This window comes from Macrobrachium rosenbergii, chromosome 2, assembly GCF_040412425.1.
Source record: "Macrobrachium rosenbergii isolate ZJJX-2024 chromosome 2, ASM4041242v1, whole genome shotgun sequence".
Lineage (NCBI taxonomy): Eukaryota > Metazoa > Arthropoda > Malacostraca > Decapoda > Palaemonidae > Macrobrachium > Macrobrachium rosenbergii.
Genome location: NC_089742.1, coordinates 63,275,356 through 63,292,834, shown reverse-complemented (window position 1 = coordinate 63,292,834; position 17,479 = coordinate 63,275,356). Strand labels below are relative to the sequence as shown.

The 17,479-nt window shown below is 33.5% G+C and overlaps 1 protein-coding gene across 12 annotated transcripts in view; it reads left to right on the top strand.

Moving 5' to 3' along the window:
• Nucleotides 1–17,479, top strand: part of PKD (serine/threonine-protein kinase D3) — a 273,053-nt gene that overhangs the window by 220,920 nt on the left and 34,654 nt on the right. For all 12 annotated transcript variants that reach the window (XM_067119831.1, XM_067119860.1, XM_067119879.1 and 9 more), the window contains 2 exons: nucleotides 2,439–2,622; nucleotides 4,707–4,828. In XM_067119831.1, the coding sequence (XP_066975932.1) occupies nucleotides 2,439–2,622; nucleotides 4,707–4,828 (306 nt within the window). The remainder of the gene's footprint in view (nucleotides 1–2,438; nucleotides 2,623–4,706; nucleotides 4,829–17,479) is intronic.

Below are 17,479 nucleotides of genomic sequence, written 5' to 3'. Positions count from 1 at the left end.
ATGAGGCTATAGTTATTCATCAAGTTACATTTCAGATAATTGATGATTTTTTTTTTTATTTTATTATTTTATATACATGAAATATAGTGGTTTTGTTTTTTCTGCTTCTGTTCAATATTGTTTTTAATACCTTTATATGGTAATTTAAATTGCATATTGTTTTTGAAGTATTTGTGTGATAATTTAAATTACATACAGTTTTCTAAATTTATTTTAATACAGAACTTCACCAAGAAACTAGAAAATACTGGAATAGAGATTGTGTAGTTATTGTCTTGAAATTTAAGTCCTTGGGATTAATATGAAGATGCTTAGAGACAGGAATTCTGAAAGAATTATTTTGGAAAGAATGAAATATGCATCCCTCTTTTTTTGTTAATTTGATATTTGATAAGATATATACATATTCACATTTTTAAATAAAAATTCTGTATGTTGGGATTCTGTGTAAGCACAATGATTGATAAAATGAATGGTCATAAAGTTTTACTTATTAGTAGAAATGGGATATGATACAGGATTAATTAAGACATTTTTTACATTTGAAAGAAGCAGTTATTTGTTTCATGAGTCCTTTAGAAAGTGAGGCAATTTAACACAAAGGAAATTTTTTAAATACCTTCATTGGGCAGCCAATATATTGTTTTTCATAAACTACCAAGATTTTTTAATCTTGTATTTCATCATTCAGTATTTAAATAATACTGGCATTCTTTTCATTTGAACCTTGAGTAGGAATTTTCCCTTTTCCTCTGTTGGCTTCTTTGCCATAAAGGATACCATTCAGTCACGCTCCAGATTGTCATCTCTGTTTATCACACATGAAAAATATTAACAATGCTGGTATGAATTTTTGTTTTTGTTTTTAATGTTAATCAGGTTTAAGAAGAAAAATTTAAGGGTAATTTTGTTTTAGGGTGATTTTGTTGTTGAACTTTATATCAAGGTATTAATGTTGATGCTATTATTTTTGCCATCTCATAATGATAGCACCAATAATAATCAAGGTATTTGTATGTTGATATACTAGTTATTGAAGTATCAGTTTTATTTGGATATATCCCTATGTGTTTTGTAAGAAGTTGTTAAAAAGAAATTATTAGTGCCTACTAACAAATTTAGTTTTTCACTCTTGTTGTCCATTTGTGTGTCTTTCTTTTGTTAATCATTGTTGTCACATGCAGCTTGTCATCACAACTCTCTTACACAGTTGCAGAGATTGCTGTCAAACTCGCTATAAAGAAAAGCCTTGCATAGATGTGCATTAAGAGACATCATCTGTCTGCCTGTCCATCAGTGCAACTGATCCAATTTGGTGGAAGTTATTTGAGTCAAACATGATACAAGGGTAGACCATTTATAATGCCCATGAAGTGACGTTGTCCATTTGTCCATCTTTCAGTCTGTCAGTGTGTTTAACATTTACCTTGCTGTTGCATGGGGTCTTACATACTAGAAGGTATCTCATTCTTACCTGTGCAAAGGTAGACCATCATACATAGCTAGGCATAAAGGGAGGTTGTCAGTCATTTGTTCAACAGTATGCCTGTAATACTTACTTTATCACTGCAACTCTTCCTACATGATTGAAAGGATTTCAGTCAAATATGGTGCAAAATTAAACTATTGTACATAAATGTACATGAAGGAAAGTAGTGTATCTGTCACTCTTACCTTTTTATATCAACTCATCCTATATGGTTGAAGGGATTTAAGGTAGTCTTGGTGGAAGGGATACCATTTTGCATGGTGTCCATGAAGCAAACTTATATTTCTTCCATTTTGCTTGCATACAACATTAAGTATGGGCAAAGCTTTTGAACTATGAGACAAAGAATTCATATTTACACATGTACTCCATTAATGAAGCCTTTTCAGATGACACCAGTGTGGGATACCTATACAGTGATCATCATTCTAAAAATAGGTGCCCCACTAACATGTCACAGTAGTTCCTCATACTCTATACACAAATGTATATAATCATGCCAAGATGTGATGAAGATAAGTTAGTCATCAGTTTTTCTGATTTCATAAACTGGAATGCTTTCTAAAGAGTATTTGGTTTGGGGTTACTAGAAGAGATGTATTGCTTTGGCAGTACTATCAGAATGTTTATCTTTATCTTGAATAGTTGATTTCAAAGTTTCACTTGAAGGGTTGTGGATATTTTTTTACAGTGCACTTTAAAGTAGACTTTTATTTCCAAAGCTTAAGAAATTAAAATTGCCCTTTTTCCATATAGTGTTTTTCCAAAGCATAAATAGTTTATATTGCCCATTTACCATATACTGTATCATATTTGTGACCTAACCTGGATGATAGTTTATGTATTTTCAAGTGTATAAACCCTTAGCTTATATAATTAATATAATTTTTGGTGGGTATCATAGTATCCATGTAAAACATTGTACTGTAGTATGTTTTAAAATTTTTAGGTATGGGAGAATGAAATTCGTAAAGCACTAATGCCAGTGACTGCACAAGCCAGTGCAACCCCTCCCCATCAACAACATCAAGGAATGGATAAAGAGGAAGCTACTTGTAATGACATCTCACAAATATACCAGATATTCCCAGATGAAGTTTTAGGCTCTGGGCAGTTTGGAATTGTATATGGAGGTAATGTTGGATTAACAAGGCAGATCATGTATTCAGTATGGTAATGTACCAGTATAAGGAGCTATGGATATCAACCCTGTTTTGTTGTTATTAGTTAGTTTAAACTTACTACTGAGAATCCTGCTTAGTTAAGTATTTTTTCGTGTTTGTAAAGTGTAATTAAAATTGAGTGCACAACATGGCAAGTGGCAATAATTATGATTTTACCATAAAACTAGTTTTATACAAACCCATTAATCATGAAATAGCTTTTACCCAGACACATGATGCAAAGCACATAAAAAGGCCCAGTTTCCTTGCCCAGCCAACTCGTGGATCCTTGTGGCTATTCTGCTGATATTTTTTCCTCTGTACCAAGCCCCATCTTATAGAAAATTGGGACTAAGAATTTATGATTAATTTATTTGCATGAAAACTAGTTTTATTTTAAAAACATAGTTTGTTCATGCAAACACACTAAGCATAGAATAGCCTGAATCAAAATCTAAGAATGAGGATTAAACAGATATTGCTATTAAAGGAGAATGTAGTAACCAGCAGTCCAGTCATTGGAACAGATGAAAGGAAATGGGCAAGAGAAAGTCACAGCTATGCACTTCCATGTGTAATTAGCATACAGTTAGTGTACAGTAAGAGATTTTCCTGAAGATGGGTGATCCCGTAAGTAAAGGGTCTGCAGTGGAAGAAGAAATCAAAGAAGGATGTTCATGAAGCACAAGAGGGATAAATGTACTGTAAATATACCAGGAAATACATGCCTCCAGTGTGCCAAATCTCTGAGGAATAAGTCTTGGGGATGAGGAAGAAGATTGATCTAACCCCTTTCCCACTGAAAAGATATGACCCATCCTGATGATGAGCCTTAATTAATGTAAGTCAAGTGTCTTATGATTGGCATCACAAGGACAGAACTTGGCAACTCCAGGTGCCAGCCCTAATGAGGGCAGAGAGTTCCAAATTAAACATTAAAGTCAGGGAAGATGAGAGGGTGTGGACTTCATGGGCCTCTGATCTTGGCTGAGGTAAGCTCAAGTGATGCCTTAGAATAATTTTAAGTAATTTCTTCATGTAAAGGAAATCTTGGATACCAGTCAATCCTGATGATGCCTATGCAGGAACAGAGAGGAGGGAGAAGGGTGAATGGACTATATACAGTGAAGATAGTATAGAGCTCTTAAAGTACAACAAAAACTGTCTTCTTGGGATGTGAAAGGTAGAGGATGAACAACAAAGATGATGACATAACCTGTCCTCTTGGGATGTGGAAAGTAGAGGAGGAACAACAAATGAATCAGAAAGAGAACCTTTCTTACTAGGAGATTGAATATTTACAATGAACTCCAGGCAAAGGAGAGACTATTGACTGGAGTTAAAACTTTTCAATATGCATTGATTTAAATGATATACTTACAGGAGGCCAAGGCAAGCAAAATTGCCTACTTAAGTGTCAAATCTAAAAGCAAGACACACACGCACACATAATAAAGGCTTGTGAGGTGATTGTACAAGGCTGCTCTACACTAATGTCAGTCCTTAAGATGGAGATTTCACCAAAACTCAAAAGACAGATTGATGTAAATGGCAAAAAAATTAAGAAATACTATCATTTTCCAAGTTAAGGCCATGCAGAATAAAGATTAAAGACGAGATAGAGAGAGAGAGCAGGCGAGCAGCAGCAGCTTCTCATTTTGCAAAAGGATTAACAAGGCCAGCTCAAGAAGGTGAAAGTACTTTCTAGAAAGCAGGTGATTGGGGACATGAAAGTTTGCATCCATCATGTCTATAGAAACAAGGAATTCCCATTATAGACACCATGGGTTCCATAAGAAAGTGGTCAAGGGAAGAAATTTGTTGAGTTGGTTGAAGTCAGTCACTTTCTTGAGGTGGTCAAGGTGTGGAGATTTATATTTTATTATTTACTAATTAGTTGTAATAGATTTAGATTCATTTTTTGGTCTTTTTAGATTTTGCTTTCTATTGATCATGTGTATTGATATAAGTAGTCATTTCAAGAGATGAAATGTCTTATGTCCATTTATAAATATTTGGTAATCCAAGAGCTTTTCTTTTGTAATTCCCTGCAGGTGTGCACCGTAAGTCATCACGTGCTGTAGCAATTAAGGTGATTGATAAACTGCGGTTTCCTACTAAGCAAGAGGCAGCTCTCAAGAATGAAGTGGCAATACTTCAGAATCTTAGCAATCCTGTAAGTTGTATTTTTTATATATATATTTTTTAGCTTTATGTACTTTTTAGAATACAGTACTTATTCATCATTTTCTCTATACCTAAATTATAATTTTTGTAGTAATTACATTTGATTAATAATTTTATTTTAGATTTTAATATATTGTCAAATATTATGTATTATAAACTTTTTAGGGATAAGAAAAACTTAGACATTCAAAGTTTTTCTGTTTTTGGCATCCTTTAGAATCTTCTTGGAACCTTTTATCATGTATGGCATGATTTTTAATGCTTTCATATAGTTTATATGTAAAAACCTAAGCTACCTGTATGCATCAATGAAAGGTAAAAGTTGAAGTCGTGGTTCAGCTGCTTTTCATAGGTGAATGAAATACATTTTAAAGTTAGTCTTCAGACGATGTGTGGATATGGAAAACCAGAGTTTTTCATTGTAATATAAATAAACAAGTATGAAGCAGCTCATTTCTTAGTATAAAGTTTTATGAAAATCTTAATAGTTAGACCATTTATTGTTCTGACCTTCAGTCCCTGTTCAAAGGAAGAGTGAGAATTGCAGTCAGCTGATACTGTGAATGTATGGTTCATAGAGTCAGCAGCAGTCAGGGTCACTTGTGTCATCCAGTTCATCATCAACACAAAACTTATAAATCTCCATCTTAATCGTATGGTTACAAAAACTGTAAAACTGTGTTAGTGCCATGCTTTCAATCTATGAAAAAAAGTCTTGGACAAAATTCATGAAAATCTGTATGAATCTTCAACCACTTCAATTTATCCAGTTTTGGGACAAAATTCATGAAGAAAATCTGCATGAATCGAATCTTGAACCATTTCAGTATATCCAATTTTGTAATATAAATAGTGTAATTGTTCACACTTTGTTGAACTCTTCATGCATTATAAATAAAGCATTGTTAACACTATTAAGTTTCTTTTAGAAACTTTTCCACTTCCTTTATTTTCTAATGACCTCTGTATCAGTTTTGAATATGTGTTGTTTTGTGTTATACTGTGCTGACATCAAATCCCCTCTTCTTGTCTGTGACAGTTTTTTCCACATATCCATATCCGTATGTTCTGACATATTGCAGTCATAGAGAGACACAAGAAAAAAGCATACCTGTAGGTTTAATATGTAGAGATATACAGGCAGTGCAGTTATAATAACAGTGAATGCACTAGATGTTTAGCAATAATGAACAGTAAGTCAAGTCTCGGTATTCAGATTATTTTACAGGGGTAATAGGGAAGACTTGTGCTTGCTTGGTAATAAGAGATGACACAACATAGGATGTTAATTATGTTTGCTTCACCACAAACCCATCACTCATTTATTTACCGCATTTGCAGTCCTCAGATGCCGCAAATACTGCAGTCTTTTGTCTAATAGACTTAGAAGAAGAATAGCAATCCTGTACATGCATCTCAGTAACCCATTAATCCACAGCAGTTAACTGCCTTGCTTTTCCCTTGTTTACAATACTGTAAACAGCTTGGCAGAATTTATTTGATTTTTCAGTTTTCAAGATTGCTGAAAATCATTTGAATCCTTTTATTCCTTTCCTTCCCACTTATTCTTTTGAAATCATTCCTTTTCATCAAGCCAGCTACCATTTCAGCATCATTTGGATGGTTGTTAGCAAGAACTATTTTAAGCACAGTACTGTATTTTGCTATTTTTAAAAATTACTAATTTTCCTTCAGTTAGTTGATAGCCTTTGTCTTCAGTGATTTTTTTGTAGATTTGGTTATTTTGGCATTTTGGGTGTTTTCACTGTAGGTAAGCTGACTAGGTATTGAGTGGTTAACTAGTTGATAAATTTTATGACAGTTGTCATTCAGGTTTAATTTCAACTTAAGGTTTTTTATGTATAGTACAGCATATGGTTGAGATTAGTTTCTTTGTTAGTTTTTGAAGAAGTGAGTGAGTGCTTTTCTTTTCCTCATTTTCATATTGTTACATTGTGCTGCTTCTTTTCTGCCCTTACATCTTGTTTTTCAATTATGATTCCTCAGGTCTGATCGTAATTGTGTTTAATTTTTTAGGCGTGTTTATATTATGAAATTTATACCCTCTATGTATTATGTTTGTTGAATAGCTTTATCTTTTGATGATAATTTTTTATCTTTTCTTATATAGTATATTCATATTCTTATATTTTACCTCTCATTTGTATCTTGCCAACTGGGGTCATAATTGATAATTTTTTGTCATATGCCTTTGATATATTTTTGCCTCTTTGGTTTACACTTGCCATTTTACTTGTAAATTGATTGGGTTACTGTTTTCTTGTGTTACTGTTGTCTTCACCCTAATTATAATTTTGCTCTCTATGTATTTTCACTAAAATGTTTTCATTTGAGGTGCCACAGTGAACGTGAGATGCATTATATGGTAATTCATCTCACATTAAATGTATGTCCTTGAAAGAAGCCCTCATTTTCTGTGTAGTGGTTGTCAGGGGCTGGTTTTGTTCCCCAAACTGATGGTTCGTCTTGCCATGATTGCATGCCTGCCCAATAGACTAATAACTTTTATCAGGAAGATCTACAGGAGACAACTAAAATGCTGTTGCAGATATGTGTGCATCTTGAGCATCACTTTTCTTGCAGCCTCACTGCCTCAACCTGCATGGGACTAGCCACACCAGTGTCAGTCAACCTGTTGACATTGTTTAACCCTTTGACCTGGACAGGTTCACGACAGTAGTCATCTGTACCGTGCTTCCTAAAATATGAAAACAATCATATTGGTATCACCTACTTGGTTTTTTGGTATAAATTAATTTTTTTTAACGTAATGGTAAATTTTGATAGAAGCTATCCATATAATACATATAAGATTTAATTCATATACTGTATTATAGATGAAGAAAAAAGGGTATTGCCTCATGACAGGGTTTTGCTTCTACAGATTGCCTTTGGCTGCTACTGTGTTATTTTTGCCAGATACCCATAGACACTCATCTGCCAATATATCTTATCTTTTATAGAGTGTGTTATAAAATCAAGATATAATCAGGTTTGGCATTAGAAAATCAAGTATTTTAACTTCAAATAGACTTCTTGTATGTGGAATGTACTGCTTGCAACTAAGCATAACATAGGACTTTCATATATGCACAAACCTTAGAAAGGGTTTATAGCTGAAGCTAAATAGTGGGAACTGTGGTAGGACTATCAACTGCCCGATAATGTTCGGACTTGAGAGATATCAGATTGATAGCTCAAAGGTGGAACTATTCTTTAGGGCTGGACACGAATTCCAGGGCGGTCTGGTTCTGTGGATAAGACTCTCAGCATTCTATCCAGTTTGCCCATAATATGATTAGGGTGGGGATGATTGTATTCTTGTAATACTCACAGTCCTAGCACGTGGGTTTAGCTTACACTTGGGCCACTCTAATCATGTTGTGCCATCCCCGGTGGGGTAGTATACGGGTGCGGACATTTCTGTCTGTTCTCACTTGTGCCTTTGGTGGAAGAATGAACTCCATGAAAGGCTGATGATATCTTTTTTAAGGTTTTCAGGTTTAATTTTCCTTTTTCACACTTTAATGTTTATGAATAGTCACTGTAAAGATTTGAGTACCCCTGGGCCCTTTGATGGTACTGACTTAGCACAGTTAATGACCACTGTAACCTCTTTTGACAACCTTTGTTTATAAAAATCTAAAAAAAAAAAGAATCCAAGTGTAATAACACTGGAACCATGTGTTCCAGTACAGAGCAAACCCAAAAAAAGTAAATATTGTCTTGACCAAAACTTGACTCACTTCAATTCCCGCTATGGGAGTGGAAGTTGGTCAAGGTTCCTTACCTTAGAAACAGACAAGAAAATATCAGCATTGAAATTAGAAAATTTCCTGTTGAATCAATATTCAGCTTCTGAAATGTCATTCAGACAAATTAAAGACCAGATGTAGTTGATAGAAATCACAAAATAATCAGTCAGAAAATTACTTGACTATAAAAAATATTGATAATATACAGATACATCTGAAAAAACATGACAGTATGAACAGTGTACATGGTACCATAGTACTTCTTGATAATAATGAAGAACCAATAGAAAAAAAATATATTTCTGGATTCTCTTAAAAAAAGCTACAACAACATACAAGATTGTGAAATATACAACTTAGCCAGTAGATGGAGTTGTGGAAAAACTCTGAAAATAGCAAATGTAAAATTTGCAGGCCAAGAATTACCCTTAAAAATTTAAATTATGGGCCAAAACAGAAAACCAAGACCATATGTTCCAAAACCACCACAGTGCCAAAACTATAGTAATTATGGACATACAGTACAAGGGAAAATTGCTGAAATACATCTGTATGTGTGTATTGTGGATCTGACGAACATACCACACAGTGGATGTGCTGTGAACCAAAATGCATGAACTGTGGGCAAAATCACCGTGCAGGGCCCAAGGGATGTATGTATTATATATACAATATAGAATTGAAATTACTGCAGGAGAGAACAGGATTGACCATAAAAGAGGCCAAATTAGAGTTGAAAGTTAGAGGAATGCATGATCCCTCTAGGAAACGTACCTTTTCCACTATAATAAGATGAAACAATGAAACAAAAATGGAAGTAGATAAGAGCAACAAAACCCTGATAAATCAGTCTCCAGGAATAAGAACTACTTTGCCAGAAGAATCTAAAATAGCAAAGAACCAAGAAACATATACAAATTCTAATATGGATATTTGTTCAAATTCATTTGAGACATTGGAGCAAATGGAACCAATAAGATGTGTGTGCCACAGAAATAGAATAAAGTTGTAATGAACTGGACGCTAAAGGTAAAAAGAGGCATTTAGAGAGAACTTCACCCAAAACCAAAAAGCCAATAATTATCTGTTAAAGTAAATACAAAAGACCCAAAGAAAGAACACAAACCAAAAAAATTATAATATACCTTTGTCTCCAAAAGTGATAATATACCTTTGTCTCCTAAAATGATGATAAAACCAATGGAAGCAGATACCCACAGCACCGAAGAAATAGTAGAGGAACAAACCATTGGCAAGGATGATTACATGAAGGGAGAAGAGATTACTCCATCACCAATAATTGGTGTAGCAAGAGTAAATGAAAAAAAAGAATGATACATGAAAACACATGTGGATGTAACAAATGTTTCATTGAACTGTGCAGCAAAAACAGAAACATAACAAAAGACAGTTAACAGACACTATAAGAAATTTTATAAAATGCAGAAATAAAGAAACTACTAGTTTGGACACTCACGAAAAGGGCTGTAATGTGCATTGGACACCTAATGTGTTATAAAGAAAAACAAATAAATATCATAAATAAAATTTGAGAAAGAATTTAAATTGATAATCCACAAAAAGAAAATAGCACTTGAACACACTTAACGTAATATTTTCACTACAGTAAACCCCCCGTATTTGCGGGGGATGCGTACACCCCCTTGCAGATAGCTAAAATCCACGAATATGTAAAACCCCTCTAAAAACACTTAGAACTGTCTAGTTTGATAGTTTAAACACAAGAAAAACCCTCTAAAATGCTTATACCTAAGTATTTTAATAGTTTTATCACAAAGTGCATTTAGTTATGAAAATTATATGAAAATCCAGTAATTAGTGAATATTTCTCAGTGAAAAATACGAGAACGGGCGAATTTTCCGCGAATAATAGGTAGATACGTTCCACAGAGAACTCTGCGAATACATGAGTCCACAAATCATGAGAATGCAAATATAGGGGGTTTACTGTAATTACATTATACAATGGAACGTAGTCTGCAGACCAGACTACAGCAAACCCCTGTATTCGCAGACTCACCTATTCGTGGATTTCTCTACAGAACATATATACACATTATTCGCAGAAAATTTGCCCATTTGCGGTATTTTTCACTGAGAAATATCCACTAATTACTGTATTTTCAAATAATTTTCATGAGTAAATACTTTGTTTTTGTGATAAAACTATTAACCCTTAAACGCCTACTGGACGTATCATACGTCGACCAAAATTGTATGTTGGGTGCCAAGTGGACGTACCGTACGTCGACTACAAAAAATTTCAACCTTCGGTCAACTTTGACTCGACTGAAATGGTCGAAAAACGCAATTGTAAGCTAAAACTCTTACATTCTAGTAATATTCAATCATGTACCTTCATTTTGCAACAAATTGGAAGTCTCTAGCACAATATTTCGATTTATGGTGAATTTCTGAAAAAAACTGTTTTCTTACTCCCTTTGACAGTTTCAAAATTCTTTACGGCTGTTCCAAAATTTCAGAAATTCTTTTCAAATCATTTTGTCGTAATTTTGCACTGTTCCATATTAGCCGTTACATAAAGTTTTATATATGAAAAATGTGTGCAATTTCATGTACAATACAAGAAAATAACTCATGGTTGTTGCTTTTATCAGTTTTGAAATATTTTCATATAAATCACGATAACTGCAAAAATTTCAACCTTCGGTCAACTTTGACTCGACCGAAATGGTCAAAAAACGCAATTGTAAGCTAAAACTGTTACATTCTAGTAATATTCAATCATTTACCTTCATTTTGCAACCAATTGGAAGTCTCTAGCACAATATTTCGATTTATGGTGAATTTTGAGAAAACTTTTCCTTCACGTCCGCGCCAGAAATTCTTTCGTCCACGTTGTCGTAATGTTTGCACTGTTTATATTAGTCGTTACATAAAAAAAGTTTTATATATGGAAATGTGCGCAATTTCATGTAGAATACAACAGAAAATAACTCATGGTTGTAGCTTTTTATCAGTTTTGAAATATTTTCATATAAATCACGATAAATAGAAAAAATCGACCGGTCAACTTTAATCGACCGAAATGGTCGAAAACTGCAATGTAAGCTAAAACACATACAGTCTAGTAATATTCAATCAATTAGCTTCATTTTTCAACAAACGGGAAGTCTCTAGCACAATATTTCGATTTATGGTGAATTTTTGAAAAAAACATTTTTACGTCCGCTCGTTATGAATTCATGCATCATTTTGTGATAATATTTTCTCTGTGTTTGCTTTGATCGTTTTACAATTTGTTATATACCAAAATCATCGCAATTTAGTGTGTACAATACAACTAAAAAAATTAACTCATTAGCTTTAACCGTTGTACTTACAGCGCGATTTGTATACAATTATATGAGTTTTTTTTCTGTCATATATTCCAATATTTATATATGATATTTTTTTTCATTTCTGATGGTTGCATACTAAACTTCAGGCAATGACAAAAAATAGGCAAAATGAACTCTTAATCTTAAAAATCTAAGCGTGCTGTGATTTTTGAAAAACTTTTTTCCGGCAGCGCTAACTCACGACGCCCGCCAGCATACTGGGGAGCGTTTTTGTAAATAGAGGCTCAGCGTTTAAGGGTTACAATACTCATGTATAAGCATTTTTAGGGTTTCTTTTTTTTTGTGTTTAAACTATCAAAATAGGCAGATCTAAGTGGTTTTTAGAGGGGTTTTAAGTGTTCGCAGATTTTAGCTAATCGCGGGGCAGGGGTGTGTGATACGCATCCTCCACAAATACCGGGGATTTACTGTATATTTGGGAGAAACACAAAAATTAATAAGGGAATACAAACCAATGATATGTTTGCAACATGTCAACAAAACAACATCAATAATAGGTAAATATACCTTAGCATCTGCATCAAGAGAAGAAGAAAATTTAGGTACAGCCACATATGTACCTAACAAAGTAGTGTATGACAAAGTACCTGTAAACTTTACTGACTTGCAAATATCGAGTATTAGAATACGAATAAAAAGTAATTATTTAATGCATAATTTATACAACCAACCTAATAAAAATTACAATATTGATAAACTTAAAGAATTGCTTAACAATGCTAAAATACCTACATTAATAGTAGGTGATTTTAATGCTGACAACCTGATTTGGGACTGTAATTGTACAAACTCAGATAGAGCAGGAAGGAAAATAGAAGAATTCATAGATTCAAACATGTACTGTATAAATGATTACGAAATCAGCACATTTTTAAAAAAACATGGAACGTTTTCCTCAGAAGACTTAACTATATGTACAGCAAGCATAGTAGACAGGTTGGATTGGAATACTGTACAGTTGATGACTTGCATACCAGTGATCATTTCCCAATTTTAATTTCATTATTACAGAATAATCCTGTCAAGCATTTCCTCAGTATAACATATATAAAGCAGATTGAGGACTATATAAATTCCACACTAGAAATATCCCACTATATGAGTATATACAAGATCATAATGAAACAAACAGATTTCTTGCTGATTTCATTAAAAATGCTGCTGATAATGCAATAACAAAAAATCTTGTCCATAAACACAACGTAACTTAGATTTTTTTTACTAACTCCGGCTAAAAGAGTCGGGTGGGGTCTTGAAGAGTTCGATTAATTGATTTATGAAATTTAGGCAGTCAAGCCAAGCACTGGGGCATTTTCAGCCATTCGACACTTAGCAGAGTGAAAAGAGGGAGTTAGAGTGGCTGGGCTGCAAGATAAAAGTGATCACGAAAGTAAAAGTATTGAAATACAATGCTCTAAAAGTGAAATAGTAGTTAGAGGTGTTGAACAGCAACAAAACACAAAATCCCATGGTGGTCTGAAAAACTAACAGAACTAATAAAAATAAAACACCAAATTGGAAGATGATTAGATAATTTGAATAGAAAGTTCAGTAAAATAAATAGAACATTACCAGTATCAGAAGAAAATCTACAAAAACTGACTATATTGTCATTAGAAATTGATACATTAAACCCTAGATATAACAAAATATCTGCAAAATTTAAAAAGCAGTAATTCAAGGAAGAATCATTTCATGGTGGAAATATGTATCAGGTCTCCCTAATAATACTCCCATCTAAAAAATCGGGGAAAAATTCAGGAAAATAAATGGTACCCATGTTAAATCGCCTAGACATGCCATATTAAAAGATGGAAAAAGAATACTTGATCCGAAAGAAGTAAGTAATGTAATAAGAGAAACCTTAGCAAAAGTAGATAGTGATAAAAATTTATATGAACACTTCCACACAAAGAAAAATAACATAGAAATAATAAATTTTGAAATAATAGATGATATACTGTATAATAGAAAATATAATATGGAAGAGTTGGAATTTGCTCTCTTGAACAACAATAAGTCTGCCCCTGGAAGTGACAATATTTGTTTTTAAATGATCTGCCACTTAGCATCTTTGACTTTGACTTTGACTTTGGCAAAGTCATACTTATTACAGTTTTATAATCACTTATGGCTTTGAAATTTATTTCTTGATGAATGGCCTAAGGCTATAATTATTCTTATCCCCAAACCTGGAAAGGATCCCAGTAATATAAACAATTACAGACCAATTTCTTTAACAAGTTGTCTATGCAAATTACTAGAGAAAATAGTAAATGCTTGACTAACATGGCACATTCAAGAAAAAAATTTTGACTCCCACTCAATTCAGGTGACAATGTAACAGATCTACATTGGATTCTATCTAACTTGGAAGACCACATACGAAGAGGATTTGAACAAGACCAGATTACTATAGCCATCTTTTTTGATGTTGAAAAGGCATATGATACTACATGGAGATAAGCAATATTAAAAATGTTACACAAAAACAGCATCCTTGGACATTTACCCGGGTTGATCCAAAACTTTCTGACAAATCGCACTTTTCAAGTGAGAACTGATGATGTATTGTCAAGTACATTTCCACTTGAAAATGGTGTTCCACAAGGAAGCGTCCTTAGTGGCACACTGTTTACTGTAGCAATAAATGATACCAGTAAAAATCTACCTATTGGAATTAAAGTAACTTGGACAGTATATGGATGATTTTGCCATATTTTATTCAGCATCTCAAATAAAACATGCAGAATGAATCATTAATAAAAGCATAATAAAAATAGATGAATGGGCCTCATCTGAAGGCTTTAAATTTTCCATAGATAAAAGTCAAGCAAGCATGTTTTATAAAAATAAAAATTGGAAAAAGGTTGAAGAAATAGATTTAAAAATCAGAAATCATAGTATACCAGTTAGGTATACAGCAAAATTTTTGGGATTAGTGTTTGATACTGTACTCACTTGAACTGGAAAGCCCACATAACATACATGAAATCAGAATGTAAAAGAGCATTAAATCTAATTAAAAAACTGTCGAACACTACTTGGGGAGCAACAGTGCTGTCTGTCATTAATTATGAAAGTGAAATATATGGCTCAGCATTGGATGCAACACTGAAAACATTAGACCCAGTTCATAATGAAGACCTTAGAATATGTTCAGGAGCCTTTAGATCATCACCAAAGTCATCTTTACAAGTTGAATGTGGTGAACTACCTCCTCCTCTCCATAGAGAGCTAGAGAATTCAGACAAATGATTCTCCAACCAAAAAATTATTTGGATTAAGAGATGTATTTATAAACATTCATCCACCTCCTTTTCCAGTTCAAGCTAGAAGATTGAGTTGCTGAATATAAATGTAAAATTACCTCCTCCTTGGACTATGAATAAAATTAGAATTTGTACACTTTTATAACATTTATCAAAAAGTTATTCATATACCCTAGAACAACATAGACAGCATACATTAGAACATATAATCCGGAGAGGTCCACATTACGCAATATACACTGACTGATCTAAGTCACAATATGGAGTGGGATATACTGCAGTTCTCAGGACAAAACGTATCAGTTCTCTCTACCAGATAATGCCTCAGTATTTACAGCTGAATATTGTGCAATAGCATCAGCCATAGAAATAATCAAAGAAGCCTCATTTAATAATTTTGTGACTTATAGCAACTCCAGAAGCGTTATAGAAGCCATTCAAAGTACAATCCAAAAAGTAATACCGTACAACAGATAAGTTATATAATAATAGAAAAAATATTGAAATATGTTGGATCCCTGCCCATGTACAGATAAAAGGAAATGAAGAGGCTGATAGAGCAGCTAAAGAATCATTCCACATGACAAGTGCAAATGTAAACATCCCTATTAGTGACTATGTAAGATATATAAAAACAATCATTGTAAATATATAAAAACAATCATTGTAAATAAATGGCAAAATGTATGGAGGGAAGAAGCTGAAAAAATAAATTAAAACAAATAAAACCAGGTGTTAGAAAATGGAGTTCAACATGTCAGAGAGATATGCGCGAGTAATTCTGACTCGTCTCCGAATAGGTCATACTCATCTGACACACTGACACTTATTGAGCAGCCCACGTAGCCCTGCTCCCAAGTGCTCAGAGTGCAAGGTGATAATAACAGTCAGACATGTTTTGTATGAGTGCCCAAAGTGTGACCAGCAACAACTGTCAACTTTTGGAAATAAATCAGTGAGGGGAAATTTTATCAATCTTCTGCATTTTCAGTAATTCTGATTTTAATGTTCATGAGGAACTGATTTAATTGATAAAATATAAAATAAATTAATAATAAAAATATAAAAATCCTTAGGGCATTTAAAGAATTTTACAACAAAAATTACAAAACATTACTTAACTTATTGTGAATTTCAATACAGGCAGTCCCCGGTTATTGGCGATTCGTTTTTACGGCGCTTGTCTCGCAACAAAAATTGGCGATTTTCGGTGCCAATATGTGCCAATTTCCACTTATCAGCGCCGATAATCAGGTATTGGCGCCAATACATCACTAACAGAGGCAATAAGTGCCAAAAATCGCCAATTTTCAGTTATCAGCATTTTTCGCTTATTGTCACACTGTCGAACTGGAACCCCCGCCGATAACCGGGGACTGCCTATATACCTTTTTAGTGTGTATACAGTATATGGAAACATGAGTAAATGTATTTATTGTGTATTTGTGTTCCAGTATGAGAGCATGTGCCTTTGTGCAGTTTTTAATTTCATTTTCATTCATTGATCGCCATACTGAATGACCTATTTGGTCCCCAGTGCTTGGCCTCTGGCCTAGACCTGGTATTCCATGCAAATCCTTTGGCCCAGTCCTGTGAGAGCTGTTAGTCAGCTCAGTGGTCTGATTAAACTATTTTAATAATAATAATAAGAATTGAAATTTTCCCTGAATTTTCTGTGCACACTGAAAAGTATTGCTCCAATTATAATAGTTTATCATCTTATCGTGTTAGCTGTGAATTATCAGTAAAAATGCAGAACACATGAAATTTGAAGAAATCTATCGGTGCTCTCACTCCTTTGGTCTCGAATGTCTCGAGTGTAATCTTAATGTCTATTATGTGATGTTTATTTGTATGACATATCACAATTATGTATAAAAAGGTTATTGTATCCACAACAGTAAGTTGAGGGAATTTGTTATTGAAAAATTAAGAAAAATGTTTGGCTTCCTATAAACTTCCATTCAAATTGCATTCTTATGAAATGCTGAAACCATTGCCATCAAATGCCAAATCTTTTGGCTTGAAATTATTAGCAACCAATCATCTTGGTTACTTTGCCAAAACCACTTTCTTTTTATCCCTCTTTTGTTTTGAGGTGATAGATTTTCATTGTTCTCACTGTTGGATGAATTTTCATTAATGTCTCTCACAGCACATTCATAAGAATCTTTTTTTTTTTTAAATCAGGTTCATGTTTATAATAAAA